This window comes from Rana temporaria, chromosome 13 (assembly GCF_905171775.1).
Source record: "Rana temporaria chromosome 13, aRanTem1.1, whole genome shotgun sequence".
Lineage (NCBI taxonomy): Eukaryota > Metazoa > Chordata > Amphibia > Anura > Ranidae > Rana > Rana temporaria.
Genome location: NC_053501.1, coordinates 24,610,292 through 24,629,671, shown reverse-complemented (window position 1 = coordinate 24,629,671; position 19,380 = coordinate 24,610,292). Strand labels below are relative to the sequence as shown.

At 39.1% G+C, this 19,380-nt stretch overlaps 1 protein-coding gene across 4 annotated transcripts in view; it reads left to right on the top strand.

Moving 5' to 3' along the window:
* NIN (ninein) overlaps positions 1–19,380 on the top strand; it is a 176,171-nt gene that overhangs the window by 114,791 nt on the left and 42,000 nt on the right. For 3 of the 4 annotated variants that reach the window (XM_040332070.1, XM_040332071.1, XM_040332072.1), the window contains exons 17-23: positions 1,133–4,555; positions 8,631–8,756; positions 9,107–9,155; positions 11,486–11,701; positions 12,520–12,618; positions 14,959–15,081; positions 16,353–16,466. In XM_040332070.1, coding sequence (XP_040188004.1) covers positions 1,133–4,555; positions 8,631–8,756; positions 9,107–9,155; positions 11,486–11,701; positions 12,520–12,618; positions 14,959–15,081; positions 16,353–16,466 — 4,150 coding nt within the window. The remainder of the gene's footprint in view (positions 1–1,132; positions 4,556–8,630; positions 8,757–9,106; positions 9,156–11,485; positions 11,702–12,519; positions 12,619–14,958; positions 15,082–16,352; positions 16,467–19,380) is intronic. The other variant, XM_040332073.1, reaches the window with a different exon arrangement.

The following is a 19,380-nucleotide window of genomic DNA, read 5'->3' as shown; positions in this document are numbered from 1 at the left end:
TGTTGCATTTACCTGCACATGTTCAGATTTATTTTTCTGAACGTGACCCTTTTGCGTTCAGGAAATGCATATGGTTATGATCAGGTAAGCACCGGTGCAAGAAAAAATTGGCGTTTACACAAGTACAGGCATTTAATTCTACTACTTGGGGGCTTATTTCCCACCTGCAGCTTCCCTGTAATACATTTGTGTCCATGAATCTTAAAGTGGTTGTAAACTTCAAACATGAAATATGAACAAATTATATCCTTCTATAGTGTGTACTTGTATCAGAGCACGACGTGTCATTTTTGTCTGCTGCTTCCTTCCTCAATCAGCAGCTTATGTAGATGGATTTGTTTCATCCGTATATCACCTGGGGCCAGTCACTTCACTGGGTATATGTAAAGGTTTACAACCACTTTAAGAATCGTCTACCCTATAGACATAAGATTTCCAGTGTCAGGTATACTTTGACATTTTTTTTATGACTTGACCTATCCAAAATATGACAGTGATTTATATAAGCGAAGAGAAGTTTGTTGAATATATATATATATAATATAATATAATTTTGGCTGTAAAATATGGCACAACTTCATTGGTTTTGATTACGTATCTGTTTTGTATAATTGCTTTGCATAAGTAATTTGGATTGAAAAATTTGGCGATCCAGTGATTTAAATCTAATTTCTTGATTTGATTTGTGATGCATCTGATCTGCTATTTTCATACAGTTTGAAACAGCAACATACTTAAAGCAGAACTCCAACCAAAACGTTTTTCTAGTTTTTGTTACTTGGGAAAAGGAATAAAACATCTGTCAGATTATTTTTTTTTTTTTTGTCTCCTCTGTCAAGGAAATTTTCCTTCACACAACAGACCGTAACAACCTCTCACCTTTTGAAAGTTTTTACTGAAACAGGTGTCCCCATTGGAAGTTGACCCTTCTACTCCTGTGCTGATAACTGTAGAATTTTTATTTATTTTTTTATTAGGTTAGATCTTTCCAACAGGGATGCAGAGGATAATAAAATCTATGTCTGTAAACCTTTCCCACTTGACCCAAAACTAGAAAAATACCCTGTGCTGGTGTTCTTCCTTAAGTTTATTATTTTTTTTTTTTGTAATCTTCTATATTGACCACATTTAGGAAAGAAATGGAAACCGAATTCAACCAAAGAAGTTTGGAAATAAAATCTCAGTTTGCACAGGATTTAGAATTGGCAGAAAAAAAATACAAAGAAGACCTGATGAGTCTTGAAAGACAGTTCCAAAATGATCTTCAAGATCTGCTTGACCAACAAGCAGAAGAGCGGGCCCAGTGGGCATTTGAAAAGGAAGAACTCCTTCAGGAGCATATAGACACACAAGAGAGATTAATGGAAAAACTTGAACAAGAGAAGCTAACTTGTTCTGTGCTTTCACAAGGAAAAGATGCCTTGGAAAAATCCCACCAAGAACTGGTCAACAATCTAAATTCTGAAAAGGAACACATGGCAAGAGAGTTGGATAACCTGAGAGTGAGATCAAAACAAGTAGAAGATGGTCTTACCAAGAAGGTCCATCAGCTAGAAAGTGACCTACAGGAGGAATTAACTGAAAGAGATGAACAAGTGTGTCGGGCTCAGAAAGAAGTTCTTCTTCTTCAAAAGATGATTGCAGAACTGGAAAATCAACATAAATCTGAAAAAGAAAAACTTGACACTAGACTAGCAATGTCAGATGCACTCCATAAAGAAGTTTGTGAGAGGGAAGAGAAGAAGCAATTAGAATTGCTTGAAGAAATTAGTAGGCTTCAAAAAAACATAAGTAATTTAAAGGCAGAGATTAAGTCTTTTTCCGTAACTGATGGAGAATATGAGTTGTTGAGGAAGGAGAATTCAAGACTAAAAAATGAAGTTTCACATCTTCAAAATAATCTGGTTCTCCTAGAGGACCAAAAGCTTAGTCTTGAAAAAATACATGATATTCAAGAGCAGACTGTTGGAGAGAGAGATGAACTACTGTCCAAACTTTCAGACCTTCAAAGGAAGTTGGATTTGGTTGAAAAGGACCTAATCCAAGCAAGAGAAAAGGGTGACTCGGAGAGTAAATTAGAATTTACACAAGCGGTGAAGTCCCTGGAAATTAAATTATTGGACAAAGATGAACAGTTATGTCAAGCCACCAAAGATTTTCAAGAAACACTAGAAAAACTCCAGAAGCAATTTGAACTTGAAAAAGATGAACTGTGTTCCAAATTGTCAACTGCAGAAGGACTTTATAAGGAGGTATGTAAGAGGACAGAAGAAAAGAGATCAGAGATGATGGAAGAAATAACTAGGCTTCAAAATAGCATCAATGAATTAAAGGATGAGACTGCCTCTTTCTCCAAGATTCAGGCAGAATTCAAGTTTATGGAAAAAGAAAATTCAGAATTAAAAAATGCTTTGTCACAGCTTCAAAATTCATTAGCTAGTCTTGATGAGGAAAGGCATGCTTACAGAAACCTGAAAAACGTGCACGAACAGATGGCAAAAGAAAATATTGAGTTACAGTCTGAGATCAGTAGACTTAAGAAGCTAAACTTGACCAAAAAGGAGACTGACAAAGTTCAAGAGGCTGAAAAGTCTTTAGCAAAAAAATCGAAAGATGGTAGTGAACTGTGCCATACCAAGAAGTCTATTCAGCCTCTAGAAACAACAATAGAAAATATGAAAAAAGACCATACGGCTGAGAAACAGATCCTTCAAGCCAAACTTTCAAAATCAGAGCAACGCTATAAAGGACTGTATGAGAGTACAAATGCAAAAAGACAAGAAATGCTTTTAGAAATAGATGGTCTTAAAAGCACAATTGATCAACTGCAAAACGAGATTGGTACTTTATCTAAAACACAGCAAGAGTATTTGTTGGTGATCAAAGAAACTGAAGACTTGAAAAAGGAAGTATCTGAAATACAAGGAAACATGGTTGAAGAAGAGGCAAGCAGTGCTCTTAAGAATCTACAGCAAGTGCACGAGAAGACAATCCAAGAGAACGTCGCGTTATTATCAGAGCTCTCAAAACTTAGGAGATTTGAGACTGGTAAAGTGATGGAGGAAGATGAGCCAGCTTCAGAATTGCTGCACAATTTACATGAGAAAACGGAGCAAGTGTTCCAGGCAGAGAAAAATTTTCATCTTCTACGTGAAGCCTTGCAAACTGTAGAGCAAGACCGTATTGTTGAGAGAGAATGTTTTAAGTTAAAACAGTTACAATCTGAAGAGCTTTACAAAGTTGTTTGCAGTGAGGCAAAAAAGGGGAAAGAAGAAATATTAAGGCTTAAAGGTACAATGGAGGAACTGGAAGACAAAGTTGCCTCTTTCTTGAAAATTCAGCATGAACATCAGTTGCTACAGAAAGAAAATTATGAGCTAAAGCATAGGGTTTCGGAGTTAAACGCATCAGTAATTGTTGACGAAGGAGGAGTTTTCAGGAACCTTCAAACTGCTCATGAGCAAACTGTTAAAGAAAATGTTAGATTGTTAACTGAAGTTTCTAGGCTTCACAAGAAGCTTGGTTTACTGGAGAGCAAGACAGAGGAAGGAAAGGTCACAGATCAACTGGATAAGACAAAGATTGATGATGATGACCTGACTGCAAACCTACAGCCTGTTGAAAATGTAGAGTTTAAAATGGCCGATGTTGCTATTGGCGAGTACAAGAAAACCTTAGACAACATTAACATGAAACTTCAAAAGAAAACAAAAGAACTTGAAGATACTACAAAAGTGTTATGTCAGCTTGAAAAAGGCTATAAGGATGTGAAGACCGAGAATGACCTTCTAAAAACACAGGTGGTATCAATCCAAGATAAGATAAATAATTTAACTTTAGAATATGACCAGGTAAAAAAGGCCATCAGCTTGGAGGAAATTGTATTGCCAGAACTGGAAGATGCTCCGCTTTCCATCCCTGGTCTAAAACTATTGCTAGTGGTTGCCAAGAAAGAAAATATGCTCCTTCAAGAAAACTTGAAAACCATGGAGCTTAGAAACTTAGAAGCCATAGAAAACAACAGATCTCTCTTGTCAGAAGTTTCTTGGCTGCAGAAAGAGATTCAGAACATAGAGGAGATAACTGAAGCTTCCTTGAAACTTGAGAGCCTATATGATGCAACAAAGAAGGATAATGAAGAACTGGAATCCCTAGTTCATATTATGCAGGAGAAAATACATATGTTTGAAAGGAAGCCAATCACAAAGTTGCTTTTAAGGAATAAGGGGATTCAAACGGACCGACAGGCCGAAAGAAGGGAGCAAAACCTCAAAGATCAAGAACATTCCCAACAAAATAACTTCTCAAAACCTTTACCTCAAAAAGAAATGCTAGACAATGTCCCTATTTGTGCAAATGGCGTGGCTTATGATAACCATCCAGAAAAGCCTTTAGGATTGCTTGTACAGAAGAAAGAAGATTTAGAGAAACTAGAAAGCTGTTCACAGAAGATGATCAATCAGGTGACAACTGGAGAAGATTGTCTGAAGGTGAAGACTGAGAGAAATGTGGAGAGCAAGATGAATGACGATCAAAAGATGATGGAATATTTGAGGTAATATCAGTGTTCTTACCTTCTGCTGGCATCAACTTCGTCAAGCACTTTCCTATTTCACCGCTGCTTTCTCAACATCTATGGATGTCTAAAACTAACATAACTGAATGGGATCTTAACAATTTAACATCTAGTTGGTTTGTGTGTTCCAATATGTGGCTTTCAGAGGCTTCAGCTTAAATGATTCTTATAAACTATAATGATATTAATGATTCTTGATAACATACTAATGTTTTTTCTCCTTGCCTCTTATTGCAACTAACATGTTTTTATTCTTTGTAAGCTGTACAGCACTGGTGGGCAGCAAAGGCAATTGTGTATTATGAATAGATTTTGTGTTTTTTCTATGACATGAAAACACAATCTCGGGGAAAAAATAAGACAAAGTGGTGCCACTGCCAACCACAACCAATCACGTTTGTTAAATCGTGCTATTTTTCCTTTAGAATAGACAACCTTTTAGTGCGACAACACATGATTCCTGAAAGACTATTTGAGGCCCTGTCATTGACAGCAGGCTATCTTGAGTCACAATCAGTTTGTGGAAGTCTGAAGGGAAAGTTAACTAAAGACAAAAGTTTGGCAGTTTTTAGTAAAAAATTGTTTTTACCGGAGTATAATTGTTTGTACAGGGGGAAAAAAAACTTTCATAGACAAATGTAACTTGAGAATTTGATCTCTAAAGCTGAAATTGATTGGCCCTTTTCTGTGGAAAGGCATTTGTTTTCGTTTTTTAACTTCTAATCCATCTTAAAGTCCAACTCCAACCACATTGAGGAAGGAGATGGAATAAGATTCCATTTGCAGTCTGGGTTCCCAGTGTGGAGACTCCCCTCACTTCCTGTAGGGACAGGAAGTGATTGAACATACCGCCAATGGAAACACTGCCTGCAACTAAACTATTTTCAATAGAATAAAGAAGGGTAACAACCTTTTTCAGATTATTATGGTCGGTCTTCCTGTCCAAGTGCCAGTCGCCTGCTTCAAGAAATATCACACGGACAGAAAATTTGGTGTAGTCTCTCCAACAGGCATTCACGGACAGAATTTTTTTTTAGGTATTTAAATTTCTTCTATCCACAACTTTAAAAATAACATTTATTAGAGATGGACCTTTTAGAGATTGAATTTTTGATTTGCGTTATTGTACATATGTACATTTCTGTTCCCTGAAAGTATTGAAGCAATACTTCAATACTTCCCTCACGCGTTCACATGTGTAGCATTTTTTTTAGCTGAGAAAATAGATGTTATGCATAGATGCTTTGTCCAAGGAATCGGCCACAGTTCTGGTGATCTCTTAATTATGAATGTCCAAAGCAACAGATTCGGGCCTTGTCACACCACAATTTGATGCCAGAACAGTACCTTAATGTGGCCTCTTTTCCTGAAACTATCACTTCAAAAATGAAATAAATCATATTAGGCGACATGCTGCTCACTAATGCTGTAGAGATGGTGTTTGGCTTTCTCCTCTTGTCTGTTGAAACTTGCGGCAAACTTGCTAAAAAAATCTAGCTTGTAATTATGCTATTGCGATTTACTTATAATATATTTTTATTAATAAATATTCAAAATTAACCCCCCCCCCCCCCATTGCCTTTTTTTTATTTGTGCGGTTTCTGTGTATTAGGTTTAAAAAGCATTTTACACATGCAACCACTCTTCAAGCATGTGCTACAAAAGATGCTACAAGCAACAATAAATAGCATATTTGACAGTGGACGAAGTCTTCATACAATGTCCAGGGTCTAATGTAATGTTGGGGACACATGATAGCCATGTGTCTCCAAAGTTTCATTAGGCAGAGGGGAAGCTTTTCCCTGTATACATATTTTCACACATTTTCCCATTATCAGTAGGAATAGTAATTTTGGTCAACACGTTATGACATTCTTTTATGCCCGCAAGGTACAGTTATGAAAATCTGGGCTTGTCTAGGTCAATGACTGTACAATATTAGAGCAGTCCTTCCAAAATAAAAACAAAGTTTTGTGAGTATAGCTGTAACAGGACACTTTAAGCTTAGTTTCTAAATTTTTGAAGGCACCAATAGACAGAAGGTGACGATTACCTGATGCAAATGTTTGTGAATACCTAACCAATCCACCTCAGTTTGTCCGATATCTCTTTGTGGCTATAACAGCCTTTACTCATGTAGAAGGGCTTTCCACAAGATTTTGGAGTGTTTGTGGGTATTGCCCATTCAGCCAAAAGAACATTTGTGAGCTCACGTAATGTTGGATGGGAAGACCTGGCTCACAATCGGTGTTTCAAAAAGTGTTCAGTGTGATTGAGGTTAGGGCTTTAGGCACACCAAACCCATCAAATCATGTCTTTTTGTTTGTGGCACCGTAATAATCCCCTACACCTTAATCCTTTTTGATGTGTTTTTTTTTCCCACAAATATACTATATTTGAGAAAAGGGGAAGGATCCATGGGCCTATATCTAGTCATCTGAAAAATCTATTTGTAAGAACAATATGCAGCCTAATAAAAGCATGAAAAGTCCATTGGTTTTCATAATGGTGGATGCTTTATCTCTATGGCCAGGATTTCGAAAGGCCATTGAGAGTTAAAAACCAGGACATAACCATAGAAAATGTGTGTTGAGCTGAAGTCTTGAAACTAGAGGGAGAGGGTGGAAAAAAGCCCAAGCTAGTAAAGGAGTGGTTTACAAATGGAAAGAGAAAAAATACATACCCTTATTTGTGGGTAGGTGCGTCTAAAAAGACTAACAGTCCAGCTGGCCGCCTTGGTTAGACTAATGGTGTAACCCCTAGAAAAAAAAAGGAAAGGGAGTGAGTTTAAAAAAAAAAAAGGGGGGGGGGTGAAAAAGGGGATAGAAGGGAAAAGTAAAGGGAGAAGTATGGTCGGGAGACCACACCAATGGTCCCCCACTGTTGTCAGGAGACCCTCAAACCAGATGTGTAAATGTAAGAATGGGGTTCATAGCCTACACAAACCATGTATTTTATGGATCTGTTTTTGTGCACAGGGCCACAGTCCTGTTTGAACAAATTAAGGGCCTTCCCCAAACCTTTTCCACAAAGCTAAAGATGCATGGTTCTCTAAAAAAAAAAAAAAAATGCTTTAGTATTAACAGAACCCTTCACTGGGGATAACTGAACTGAAAATTTGGAGGAGGGGGTCTGATGTTGGCTATAAAATAGGTGTGATGGTCAGGTGTCCACAAACTGTTGGCACATAATGTACTTGAAATTACTTTGGCAAGGTCTTAAGTAACTTTTGATGTGACTTTGAGCTTTACGTTATAAAATTTAGTTATCAAAGTATTATTTAGTTGTAGAAATTTATAGATTACCCATTAGAGGCACATTTTGGCTGATTTCTAATGATGCGGTTGAAATTAAATCAATGGGTGTCGCCATTGGCGTCACTCTGCTTCACATCCTTCTAATAAAAAAAATTGACGGAGATGGGTGAAAAAATGTATGGCTCAACAGCACCTGCATCCAGTCAGATGTAGGCACTGTTGGAGTATTCTGACGGCTATTATCAGTAGTGACAGTAATTGAGTCAGGAAATGTTTTCATCTGTGCTGTCTAGCGTGGATGGATGAATTGAACAAACTGTATAAATGTATGGCCAGCATTAATGTAACAGGATCTACTTTCAGCCCTGATCAACATCCTCAGAGGAGTTGTTAGCTGCACAGATCATGTATCCACAAACTTCTGGCCATACTGTTCATTAGGTGGCGTCATTGTATTGTAATGCATTGAGTCCTGACATTTTTAAAATGAGGTGTGCAGTGGAGAAAATACTTGGCATCAACAAAACTTTTAGGAAGAAGGTGCATCATTTTTATTGTAGGTCAGTGGTCTCCAAACTGTGTGGCCCTTTGCATGCTTTTATCCGACCCTTGAGGCATTATTCCCCCGTCCACAAAAGTGAGTCATAGTTCCTCCCACTGAAGTAAACGATGGGGCACTATTCCTCTTGCTGACCACACCCTGGCCCCCTTCAATTTGGAGGACCGTAAATGGATCCTTTGTTTATAAAGTTTTGAGACCTCTGTTCTAGGTCCTAAAATATTTTTTTCTGTTTTAGAGCTGAGAATATAACTCTAAAGGAAGAAAATGCAGAACTTGGTGAACAAGTTGTATCTCTGAGAGAGGAAGAAGAAAGCTCTAACCAAAAAATGTCTGAACTTCTCAATGCTTGCGAGGAGATGTGGTAAGTTATTCTTGGTAGTAGTTGTACTTTATTGCTCCTTATTTCCTATCTGTAGCATTTCATATGTCCATCAACTAAAAAATTACACGTACCGGTGCTGCCTATGGCAGAGAGCAATGTGATAAGTGTTTCAGCGTATCACTCTACCTACTTTCTTTCCCTTTTAACTTTTAAGTGTTCTGTACTGTCGCTACATTTTAAGTGTTTCACTTAAAACATTCTTTACTAATCAATACTACTCTACGCTCAAAAAAACGATTGAATACACTTGAGATTTACGTTGGATAATGCAATTAAAATGTACACCTTAAATTGCTGGAATCTTGATGATTTAATTTTTTTTTTGACAGGGTGAATCTCGAGACCATTCAGAATGAAAAATTTTCTCTGGAAAAGATGGTAAGTATAATGGTCAACCAATTCAGTTGTTATATTGATACATTAGAACAGTGGTCTCTAAACTGCGGCCCTTTGCTTGCTTTTTATCTGGCCCTTGGTGCCCTTTTCCTTCCACTGACATCAACAATGTGGCACTATTCCTTCAAACACACAAATGATCGGGCACTATTCCTCCCTCTGATACCAGTGATGGGGCACTATTCTTACCACGGACATCAACGATCGGGCGCTAGTCCTCCCCCGCTAACAAAGATGCATTACTTACTCAGACGAACGCCATGACGATTTCTACTCCCAATGGCCACAGTCCGGCCCCCCTAAAGTCTGAAGGACAGTAAACTGGCCCTTTGTTTAGAAAGTTTGGAGACCCCTGCATTAGAGGAACAAGAGTATTTGTTTCCCATTGGGTCCAAACAAATATTATGATTGTTCCCTAAAGTGGACTTGTCTGTACTTTTAAAAGTCTACTTGAGTAAACTCTTAATATGTCACAATATACAGCAATAGCATTCGATTTCTGAAATGTTGCACCTTTTTGCATTAAAAAGCAGCCCTTTGGGGTCCAGTAATGTTGCTTGGGCTGCAATGATGTCTGTTGCACGCAGGGGAAAGCCGTCTCCTCTTCAGCATTCAGACTGCGCCGTTGTAACTCATGGTTGTTTCATCTGAGTTGACATTGCAGTCGAAGTAGTGGATGATGCAAGAAGAAAAGATGGTGCCTTCTTTCTGGTGGTGGGGAAAAAAAGCAGATGAAGGCGTTATCGGACTTAGAATTCATGCTTTTAGAATAAATTTGATAGGTATTATATAAAATATTACTTGATTCGTCAGTTTTTGGTGCATACGTTACTGCCCATCCATTTTTCTATTGGTCTTAATTGGACGTAAAAAAACGAAACAAAAAATAAACTGGGGGTGTGTTTTTGTCATGTTTTGTAGCTCATCTAAGCCACTTCAGTTCTAATGAGTGATGAGCACATACCCCAGCATGCTGAACCACATGTGCAGTGCATATTGAGGCATATTACTATGTGCGCACATAGGTTGTGAATTCAATAAACTGTAACCAATTTCTAATAGTATTGCCTCTTTAAAAAATTGGGCTCCAGATTCAAAAACCGCTGCTGCCAGTTTTGGTAGCTTTACTGACACAAGCAGCAAATTCAGGTGGTTCTTAATGCTAATTTTACAAAGTGCCGCTATATGGCTGCACTAAATACAAAATGAATTGTGTCCAGCTCGTAAATAATGAAACTGGAGGTAGTTATGATCGACTGTAATTTTTGCGTACAGAAACAGGCAGTGTGTCTGTCTCTCTACGCTGTGTAGCAGAGCGGCAGGTTGTTGCCCCTCACACAACTCGCCTTTTTGTCTGTCCCTGGCCATAATGAATACTATCTGTTTCACAGCTGACAGGCTCCTAGTATTGCCGACAGTGGGCAGAGCCTGATGGGGAAGCTCACATGCTGGTTCTTTATTAGGTTTGCGCTCTCTCTCTCTGATTGGCTGTAGGCAGATTCCGCAGCCAATAGCAGGCTGTTTGTGGTCTATGCATCCACCCACTGCCTGCTGTCAGTCACATGGAGTGGACCTGAAGGGGAAGTAATGTCTCTGAATCCCCATCAGGCTCTGCCCAGCCAGCTACAAAACCCCTCAGCAGAGAGAACTTTGGTGCATGGAGGATGGATGTCCATATAGACCAGCCGATCTCAACCAATATTCAGTGGAGCCCAAGGGTTCCTCCAATCTCCAGAGCTCGCTATTGAGCAGTGGCTAACTGATCTCCCAATTGATGCCGATTGCATACATCCAGTGCCAACACCACCTGGCAGAGCCAGCTACATGGCATTCATGATCTTTTTAGCTGTTGGGGTGGCATTCTGATCACCAGCATAAGGGGTCATTCTTTGCACTGGCACAAATGGATCATGCATTTTTCCCCACTGATACCAAATTACCAAATAATTTATTTTAGCAGGGGTTCCTGAAACCTTAAAAATATTTCAATGGTGCCTCTGGAGTAAAAATGTTTGAGACAGGCTGATATAGACACTCCAATCTCAGCGCACTCTGCGGGTTTTCAACAAGTACCATATTCTATCCCTGCACTGACATTTGTCATGCAGAGCTACAATGGAATTCGAGTCATGGACACTCTTATGCATTTCCCAGATAGTCTGTCCATGGTTGCTATTTTTCTATTTTTCTATTTTCAGTTCAAGGGTATAAAGAGCATCATCCTTCTTTTCATGTCATGGGATTTTATATTTTAATTGTATTTCGAGTAAACATAGACTTTGATTAAATTTACATTACTTTTACTTTTACAGGTAACTGAATTAAAATCCAGGAATGAACAGTTGGTTTTAGAAAATCAGGAGCTGTTCTTGAAGAACTCAAAGAACCAAGAGAACCTCCAAGATCTGAACTGCAGGCTGATGATGTTCCTCAAGCAGAAAGATCGCAAGGATTCTGTTAAAGGCCCGGAAGAATGGCAGAAGGAAAAGTGTCAAATGAAAGGGGAGTTTGAAGGCTACAGGGCAAAGGTAAAAAAAAAGAAAAAACTATGTAGTCAATTGAGACAGCGAAAGTTCCAACTTTAGAAAGACGTCTTTGCTGTAAACGTGTTTTAAGAATGTTTTATTAACCATTTAATGAATGGGCTTTTCAAATTTGCTTTGTGCAGTGCTGTGTATTGTGCAGATATGTTTTCTGTCTGTTGCCATGTGTTGGCAGACAATTTTTGTTAAATGAGCTACCTTTACTCAATGTACATTATCCAAGCCAGCACAGTGGTGCTAAGTGATTAGCCAACACTAGGGTCCTCAGTTCACTTCCAGTTCAGGGCACTAGTTTGAGTTCACATGCTTGTGGGGGTTTCAGTATAATTTGGTCTCCTCTTACATTCTAAAGTCAAGCTGGTAGGGTAATTAGCTCCTCAAAATTGGTCGCAGTATGTTATGCTACAAAATGTGCCCAAAATGTCTGTCTTGCCTCCTATCTGCCCTAATGCCAATTTGATAAATGCTTTTGAGTCCCCAGGGAGAAAAACCGTATAGAAATACAAATATATAGAAAAGGTTAAATACTGCAATGTTGCGTAAAAGTGTGAAGGAGCACTTAACATACTTGAGTTGCCTAAGAGGAAGCAATTCTGAACTTGTACCTCCTCTAATCATGTCTGTATTAACGTCTTGACTACCCACAACTTTGGGAACACACTGCCTAATCATTGTCACTCTGTCCAGCCACTGGAACTTGTTGCCTAGGGATGTACTGTAATAGTTTAGGTTTGAGTTATCTAGCCAGTAGTGGCAGAGATAAAATGTTCATTATCTTACAAAGATAATCTTCCTTTTTCCAGATTTTGGATTCTGAGCAAGAGTTGTCACAGATCAAAGTACGACATCGTTTCTTGGAACAGGAGAACACTCTACTAAGGCAGGAGATAGAGACGAAGGAGGTGGGATCATGTTAACTCTCTAAACCTGTTGTTTATTTCTGGTGTGTCCTGTCTTGCTGGTAGTCTTTCAAGACCTTTAAGTTGACCATTTACTGGTAGATTTTGGAACAAAATCCTATAGAAAATGTATGGAGGGAGGTGAAACTTCGAGTTGTCAAGTGACAGCCAAGAAGCCTTAAGGATTTGGAGAAGATCTGTACGGAGGAGTGGACCAAAATCCCTCCTGGGATGTGTGCAAACCTGGTATTATACAGTGTATAGCCAGCTTTACTCTGCCGCATCTCTTTAAGGGCCCATTCACTATACACGCATGCTTAATGCTCCATTTTAGCTTGGAACTAAAGTATTCTTATATTGAGGGGCCGTTCTATATACCCGCACTAAAGGGCCTATTCACTATACCCGCATGCTTAAAGCTCCATTTTAGAAATGGAACTAAAGTATTCTTATATTGAGGGGCCGTTTTCCTTGTATCGTGAAATGGACAATCCCAGGGATTCTTCTGAATCTGTTCTCCTTTGATTTGGTAGGTTACTGCCAAGATTCCCTCCCAATAGGGTTGGATCTTGGTGCACTCCCACCAGAGGTGCACAAAGGTCCCTGGGGCATCACATCCCCTCCGACAAGTTGGGGGTCCCTCTTCCCTGATCCTATGTGCCCTCTGGGGGGGGGGGGGGGGGCACATACCATCTCGTCAGGAGTTTGACCGGTGATAATGGACAACTGTTGCATTGCATAACATTCAGGTGCAACTTCTGAGGGTTGAAGTCTATGGCCCTCAATATGCCTGAAAGTCAGACAAAAGTAGAGCATGAACTACTGTGAAGTTGCTGCAACTTTAGGTTACGCATATATGGATGGTTATCATTGGAAAACATGGAGAACTATGTGTCCTGTAACTTTGATGTTCAAAGTTGAATGACAAGTCGCACAAGTGTGAATGGAGCCTTAGAGGAGCTGCAGTCTACTTACATAGGGGCAGATCCACAAAGAAATTACGCCGGCGTATCTCTTGATACCGTAAGTATGGCCGTCATTCCCGCGTACAATTTTGAATTTTTAAAGTCGTTTGCGTAAGTCGTTCGCGAATAGGAATTTGCGTAGAATGACGTCACCGTCGTAAGCATTGGCTGGTTCTGGTTTAATTTCGAGCATGCGCACTGGGATACCCCCACGGACGGCGCATGCGCAGTTAAAAAAAAAAACTTTGTTTACGTCGGGTCACACCGTATTTACATAAAACACGGCCCCATCACATCCATTTGAATTCCGCGCCCTTACGCCGCAAGAGATACACTACGCCACCGTAACTTACGGCGCAAATTCTTTGTGAATTAAAAAAAAAAAAGATGAGTTACGGCGGCGTAGTGTATCTTGGATACGCTGCGCCCGGCGGAAAGGTACGTGGATCTGCCCCAAAATCTGTAATAAAAACATATTTGCTATTCGGAAGCTTCCCTCCAACCACTTAATTAAATCGGATAAAAGGTTTATTGAGGTACAAAGCAGATCCATACATGACGCATGTGCAGCAATATATCCAATAAATAAGATGACATATTTTGTATAACTCAACAAGGAATAGAGGTTTAAAATCTTACTGAGTACATCTTCTGAAACATCTATATAATGTTGCCGCGCAGCATTATTATAAAGCAATATGCGACTGCTAGGAGCAATAGATGCATGTCCCTAAATACCTGGAGGTAAAACATCACATAACAAAAAATAGTAGAAAAGTCTACTAAAACTTAAACTTGGCTACCATAGCCTAATGGGCAATATCTTGACTCCTGACTCATTATCCACCAATTTACATTTGTAGTAGTCTGTCCTTCACCAATTGGTGTAGACCTAATCTAGGCATATCTAGCCACAATAAATAGATTTTTTTTTAAGAACATCTCCAACCGCTTTGCATATTTTATATATACTGTGATCCTGTACTTTGCAAATATGCTGCAGAAATCTCCCTCCACTGAGCCTGGTTGCAACCATTTTAACTGTGGGCAGGTGAAGCTGCTGTCTGTTCACTTCCTGGACTTGCGCAGACACACACCTCCAGCTTTGCAACTCTCATTGGCCCTCTTATGACTCGTATCCCCCTGCCTCCCTGGCAAACTCTCACGAGCGTGTGAGAGCTGTGCATGATGTCATAGGCCTAGGTTTTTTACCAGACAAAATAAGTGGGATGTATAAGGTATTTACTGGCAGAAATGTTTTTTTATTATCCAAAGTTAAAAAAAAACAATGTTGTTTTTTTTTGTTTTTTTTAATACTCCTTTTCCATGTTCATTAAAGGCCAGCTAGTTCTAAAAGTGTCATTTGTTCTTTCCCCAGCTTGCAAAATCCTCAGAGATCACAGACTTGAAGAATGAAATTTCACTCATGAAGAATAAAAATGACAAGCTGTTGAAAGAGGTGGAAACGCTGGGAGAGGAGCTTGGTAGTTGTGTGGGAAAGGTAAGATTAATAGAGAATAAGTCCACTTCTAATCTGCATGTCTAATTGACTTTAGGTTGGGGAAATGAAAGTTGAGGTACAGCTAGAAATGCAAATTTATCAAGCATTCTGGTCAGATCTTAAGGGGTGTTTTGTCTGAAAAAAGGTAGAGAAACACTGCTCTATACACAGGGTCTTGTAGAGATGTGCGGCTTATTGGACTTTTTTTTTCCTATTTGTCTACCCTTTTCTCTACCCTGGCATATTTGCAGATGGGCATGAGAGCTCTGACTGGCCTCTGGGTCACACCAGAGCCATGCAACACGTGCTTATTTACCCATGCATGCACGCCATGGGCACTCCTGAGACTTGCAGCCCTGCGTCACTTTTGTGCAAGTACAAAATAAGGGTTGGGGGTTTGGGTGCAAGCAAACCTCATCCTTGCCCAAACAGTAAGGTTAACAAATAACTGTCCAAAAAGAGGAGGGGAAAATAAGCGTATATTTAGAGTGAAGGTCTGCTTTTTTAACTTTTCACTTAAAGTAGAACTTTACCTAAATTGTAATGTTCTACTCATGCTCCTCGTCCCCGGCCTATTAATAATAATATTTTATAAAAGATTTTGGGGAGCAGGTACCTATTTCTCACAGGTACCCAATTCGATTCTGCTTGCCTAGGCAAGCAGAGCGGATGTTCAGCTCCCGTCCTCTCCAACCGCAAATTCCTAGGGCATGTCGCATGTCCTAGGAGACTGCGGTATCATTCAGAACGCACAGCCCACTTCCCACATCCAAGATGGCGGTGCCGGGGACCCAAAGACCAACAAGGAACTGGCCTGGGTGATGACAACGCTGGATTCCTATGCTGGTAAGTGTTTTATTATGGCAGCAGATTTAGTATTTGTAGCTGCTGACTTTTTTAATTACCTTCAGAAACTAGTGCAGCTCCTTATTGTGGCCCTGAACTAGTTTTTCAGTTGGCAAAAACTCTTGTTGTTGAACAGTGCACAGCAGAGAAAAAGGCCAAAAAGTAATTTCATTGCCCAAATTCTGCAACGCTTATCGCACGGGTAATGATTAAGCACAAGATGTATGTGTGAAACGCGTCTACGTGACCTTGTGTTGGTGTCTGATGTTATCACTTTGAACAATAAAAGCCAATCGGAATTACTCGATGTGCAGCTTTTTATTTTCTTGCATGCCTATCGCTCTACTCAAAACAATCCAGTACTAAGTTAGTATATAAAATTAATACCAGACATGTGTTTATTGTTTTCTGCACTGCTTCCCCAGTCTGCAAAGGTTGGTTACCTTGAAAATAAGATTGCAAGCCTAAAACAAGAACACAAGACTTGGGAACAGCAGTCAAACACCCTAAGATCGCAACTTGCAACATCTCAGGAAAAGGTAAAAAAAGATCTCCATCTGGCTTCATTTGTGAGGTTGGGTTCACACTACTACACTACTTTCATCCTACTTTGCTCTGCTACATTGGTCCTACATTTATCCTACATTGGTCCTACATCCATCCTACTTTCATGAACAGGATACTACTTTGGTCCGACTTCAATGATATTCAATGGGCCTGAAGTAGGATCAATGTAGGACCAAAAGTAGTACAGGGAGCATTTTCAAAGTCGGACCGACTTGTGTAGGACGCTACAAGACGCTCTCATAGGGAAACATTAAACACAGAGCAAAGTAGGATGAAAGTAGTGTAGTAGTGTGAACCCAGCCTAAAGCTTTTTTGTATACTATGGAAGGACTCTCCCCCCCCCCCCCAAGGTTTTGTTCTTTTCCTTGTCAAAAAGGTTTTATTGATTGCACAATAAAATGAAAGTACATTGTTACATATACAAGGATATATATATATATATATATATATATAGCCGAAACAACTAATCTATCTACAACTAATCGATTATGAAATTAATCAATTACAATTTTCATAATAGATTAATCGGCAAGTAACATAATGGGGTTAAAAAAAACTAAAATTAGCCTTTTATAGTACAAAAAAGCAAATCGCTATTGTAAATATTACTTTCACTGTCCCACAGTAAAAAAAAATAACCCCTTACAGTATAACCTATTCTACAGATTATTTGCTCTCTTTGTACTTTTTTGTTTTTTTAACCCCATTATGTTACTAAACATCTCAGGCCTGGGTCACGCCTCTGTTTTTTGGTGCTTTTTACAGAAACACACTACAGTTCATTTACATGCTTTCCTATGGGACACATTCACATCCATGATTTTTTTTTTCAGCTGCTGCGTATTTGGAAAGGGCGAGGACTTTTTAACGCAAAACAGGGCTATTTTTTTATTTTTTTGGTTCAATATACTTCAATGGAGAAGCTGTAGAAAAGCATGTAATGTGTTTTTGTGTCAATTTGTGTTTTTGTAATCTGCCCAACAACAAATTGGCCCAAAATTTTAAAAAAATGCAATTTTTTTTTTTTTTATAGGCTATTATGCGATTAATCGAAACAATAATCGGCCAACTAATCGATTATGAAAATAATCGTTAGTTGCAGCCCTAGATGTATATAAAGAAGATCTTTTGTTAAACAAATATAATATATGTAGGTAACATAGTATGTTTTTTGTTTGTGTTAAGCTTCATCACACACAATTAATTGCTCTGTTACTTTATCATGTTAGTATGAATATTGTAACTATTAATACCTAACACAGGTTATCCTAAAATACTTTGTATATACAGTCATGGCCGAAATTGTTGGCACCCCAGAGATTTTTCCAGAAAATCAAGTATTTCTCACAGAAACGTATTGCAGTAACACATGTTTTGCTATACACATGTTTATTCCCTTTGTGTGTATTGGAACAAAACAAAAAAAGGAGGAAAAAAAGCTAATTGGACATATAATGTCACACAAAACTCAAAAAATGGGCTGGTCAATTCTTGGCACCCTTTAAAAATTGTGGATATAAGATTGTTTCAAGCATGTGATGCTCCTTTAAACTCACCTGGGCAAGTAACAGGTGTGGGCAATATAAAAATCACACCTGAAAGCAGAAAAAAAGGAGAGAAGTCCCTGTGTGTCTGTGTGTGCCACACTAAGCATGGACAACAGAAAGAGGAGAAGAGAACTGTGAGGACTTGAGAACCAACATTGTGGAAAATAATCAACAATCTCAAGGTTACAAGTCCATCTCCAGAGATCTAGATTTGCCTTTGTCCACAGTGCGCAACATTATCAAGAAGTTTGCAACCCATGGCACTGTAGCTAATCTCTCTGGGCGTGGATGGAAGAGAAAAATTGATGAAAGGTTTTTAACGCAGGATAGTCCGGATGGTGGATAAGCAGCCCCAAACAAGTTCCAAAGAAATTCAAGCTGTCCTGCAGGCTCAGGGGGCATCAGTGTTAGTGCAAACTATCCGTTGACATTTAAATGAAATTAAATGCTATGGCAGGAGACCCAGGAGGACCCCACTGCTGACACCGACATAAAAAAGCCAAAATGTACTTGAGTAAGCCAAAATCCTTATGGGAAAACGTCTTGTGGACAGATGAGACCAAGATAGAGCTTTATGGTAAAGAACATCATTCTACTGTTTACCGAAAATGGAATGAGGCCTACAAAGAAAAGAACAGTACGTACAGTAAAATATGGTGGATGTTCAATGATGATTTGGGGTTGTTTTGCTGCCTCTGGTACTGGGTGCCTTGAATGTGTGCAAGGCATCATGAAATCTGAGGATTACCAAAGCATTTTGGGTCGCACTGTGGAGCCCAGTGTCAGAAAGCTGGGTTTGCGTCCGAGATCTTGGGTCTTCCAGCAGGACAATGACCCCAAACATACATCAAAAAGCACCCAGAAATGAATGACAACAAAGCACTGGAGAGTTCTAAAGTGACCAGCAATGAGTCCAGATCTAAATCCCATTGAACACCTGTGAAAAGATCTTAAAATTGCTGTTGAGAAAAGGCACCCTTCCAATAAGAGAGACCTGGAGCAGTTTGCAAAGGAAGAGTGGTCCAAAATTCCGGGTGAGATGTGTAAGAAGCTTATTGATGGTTATAGGAAGCAACTGATTTTAGTGTGCAACCAAATATTAAGTTAAGGGTGCCAAGAATTTTGACCAGCCCATTTTTGGTGTTTTGCGTGACATTATGTCCAATTTGCTCTTTTCCTCTTTTTTGTTTTGTTTTGTTCCAATACACACAAAGGGATTAAACATGTGTATAGCAAAACATGTGTTACTGCAATACTTTTCTGTGAGAATTACTTGATTTTCTGGGGAAAAAAAATGAATATGTAAATCTATTATGTATTGATATAGAGCTGATATAAA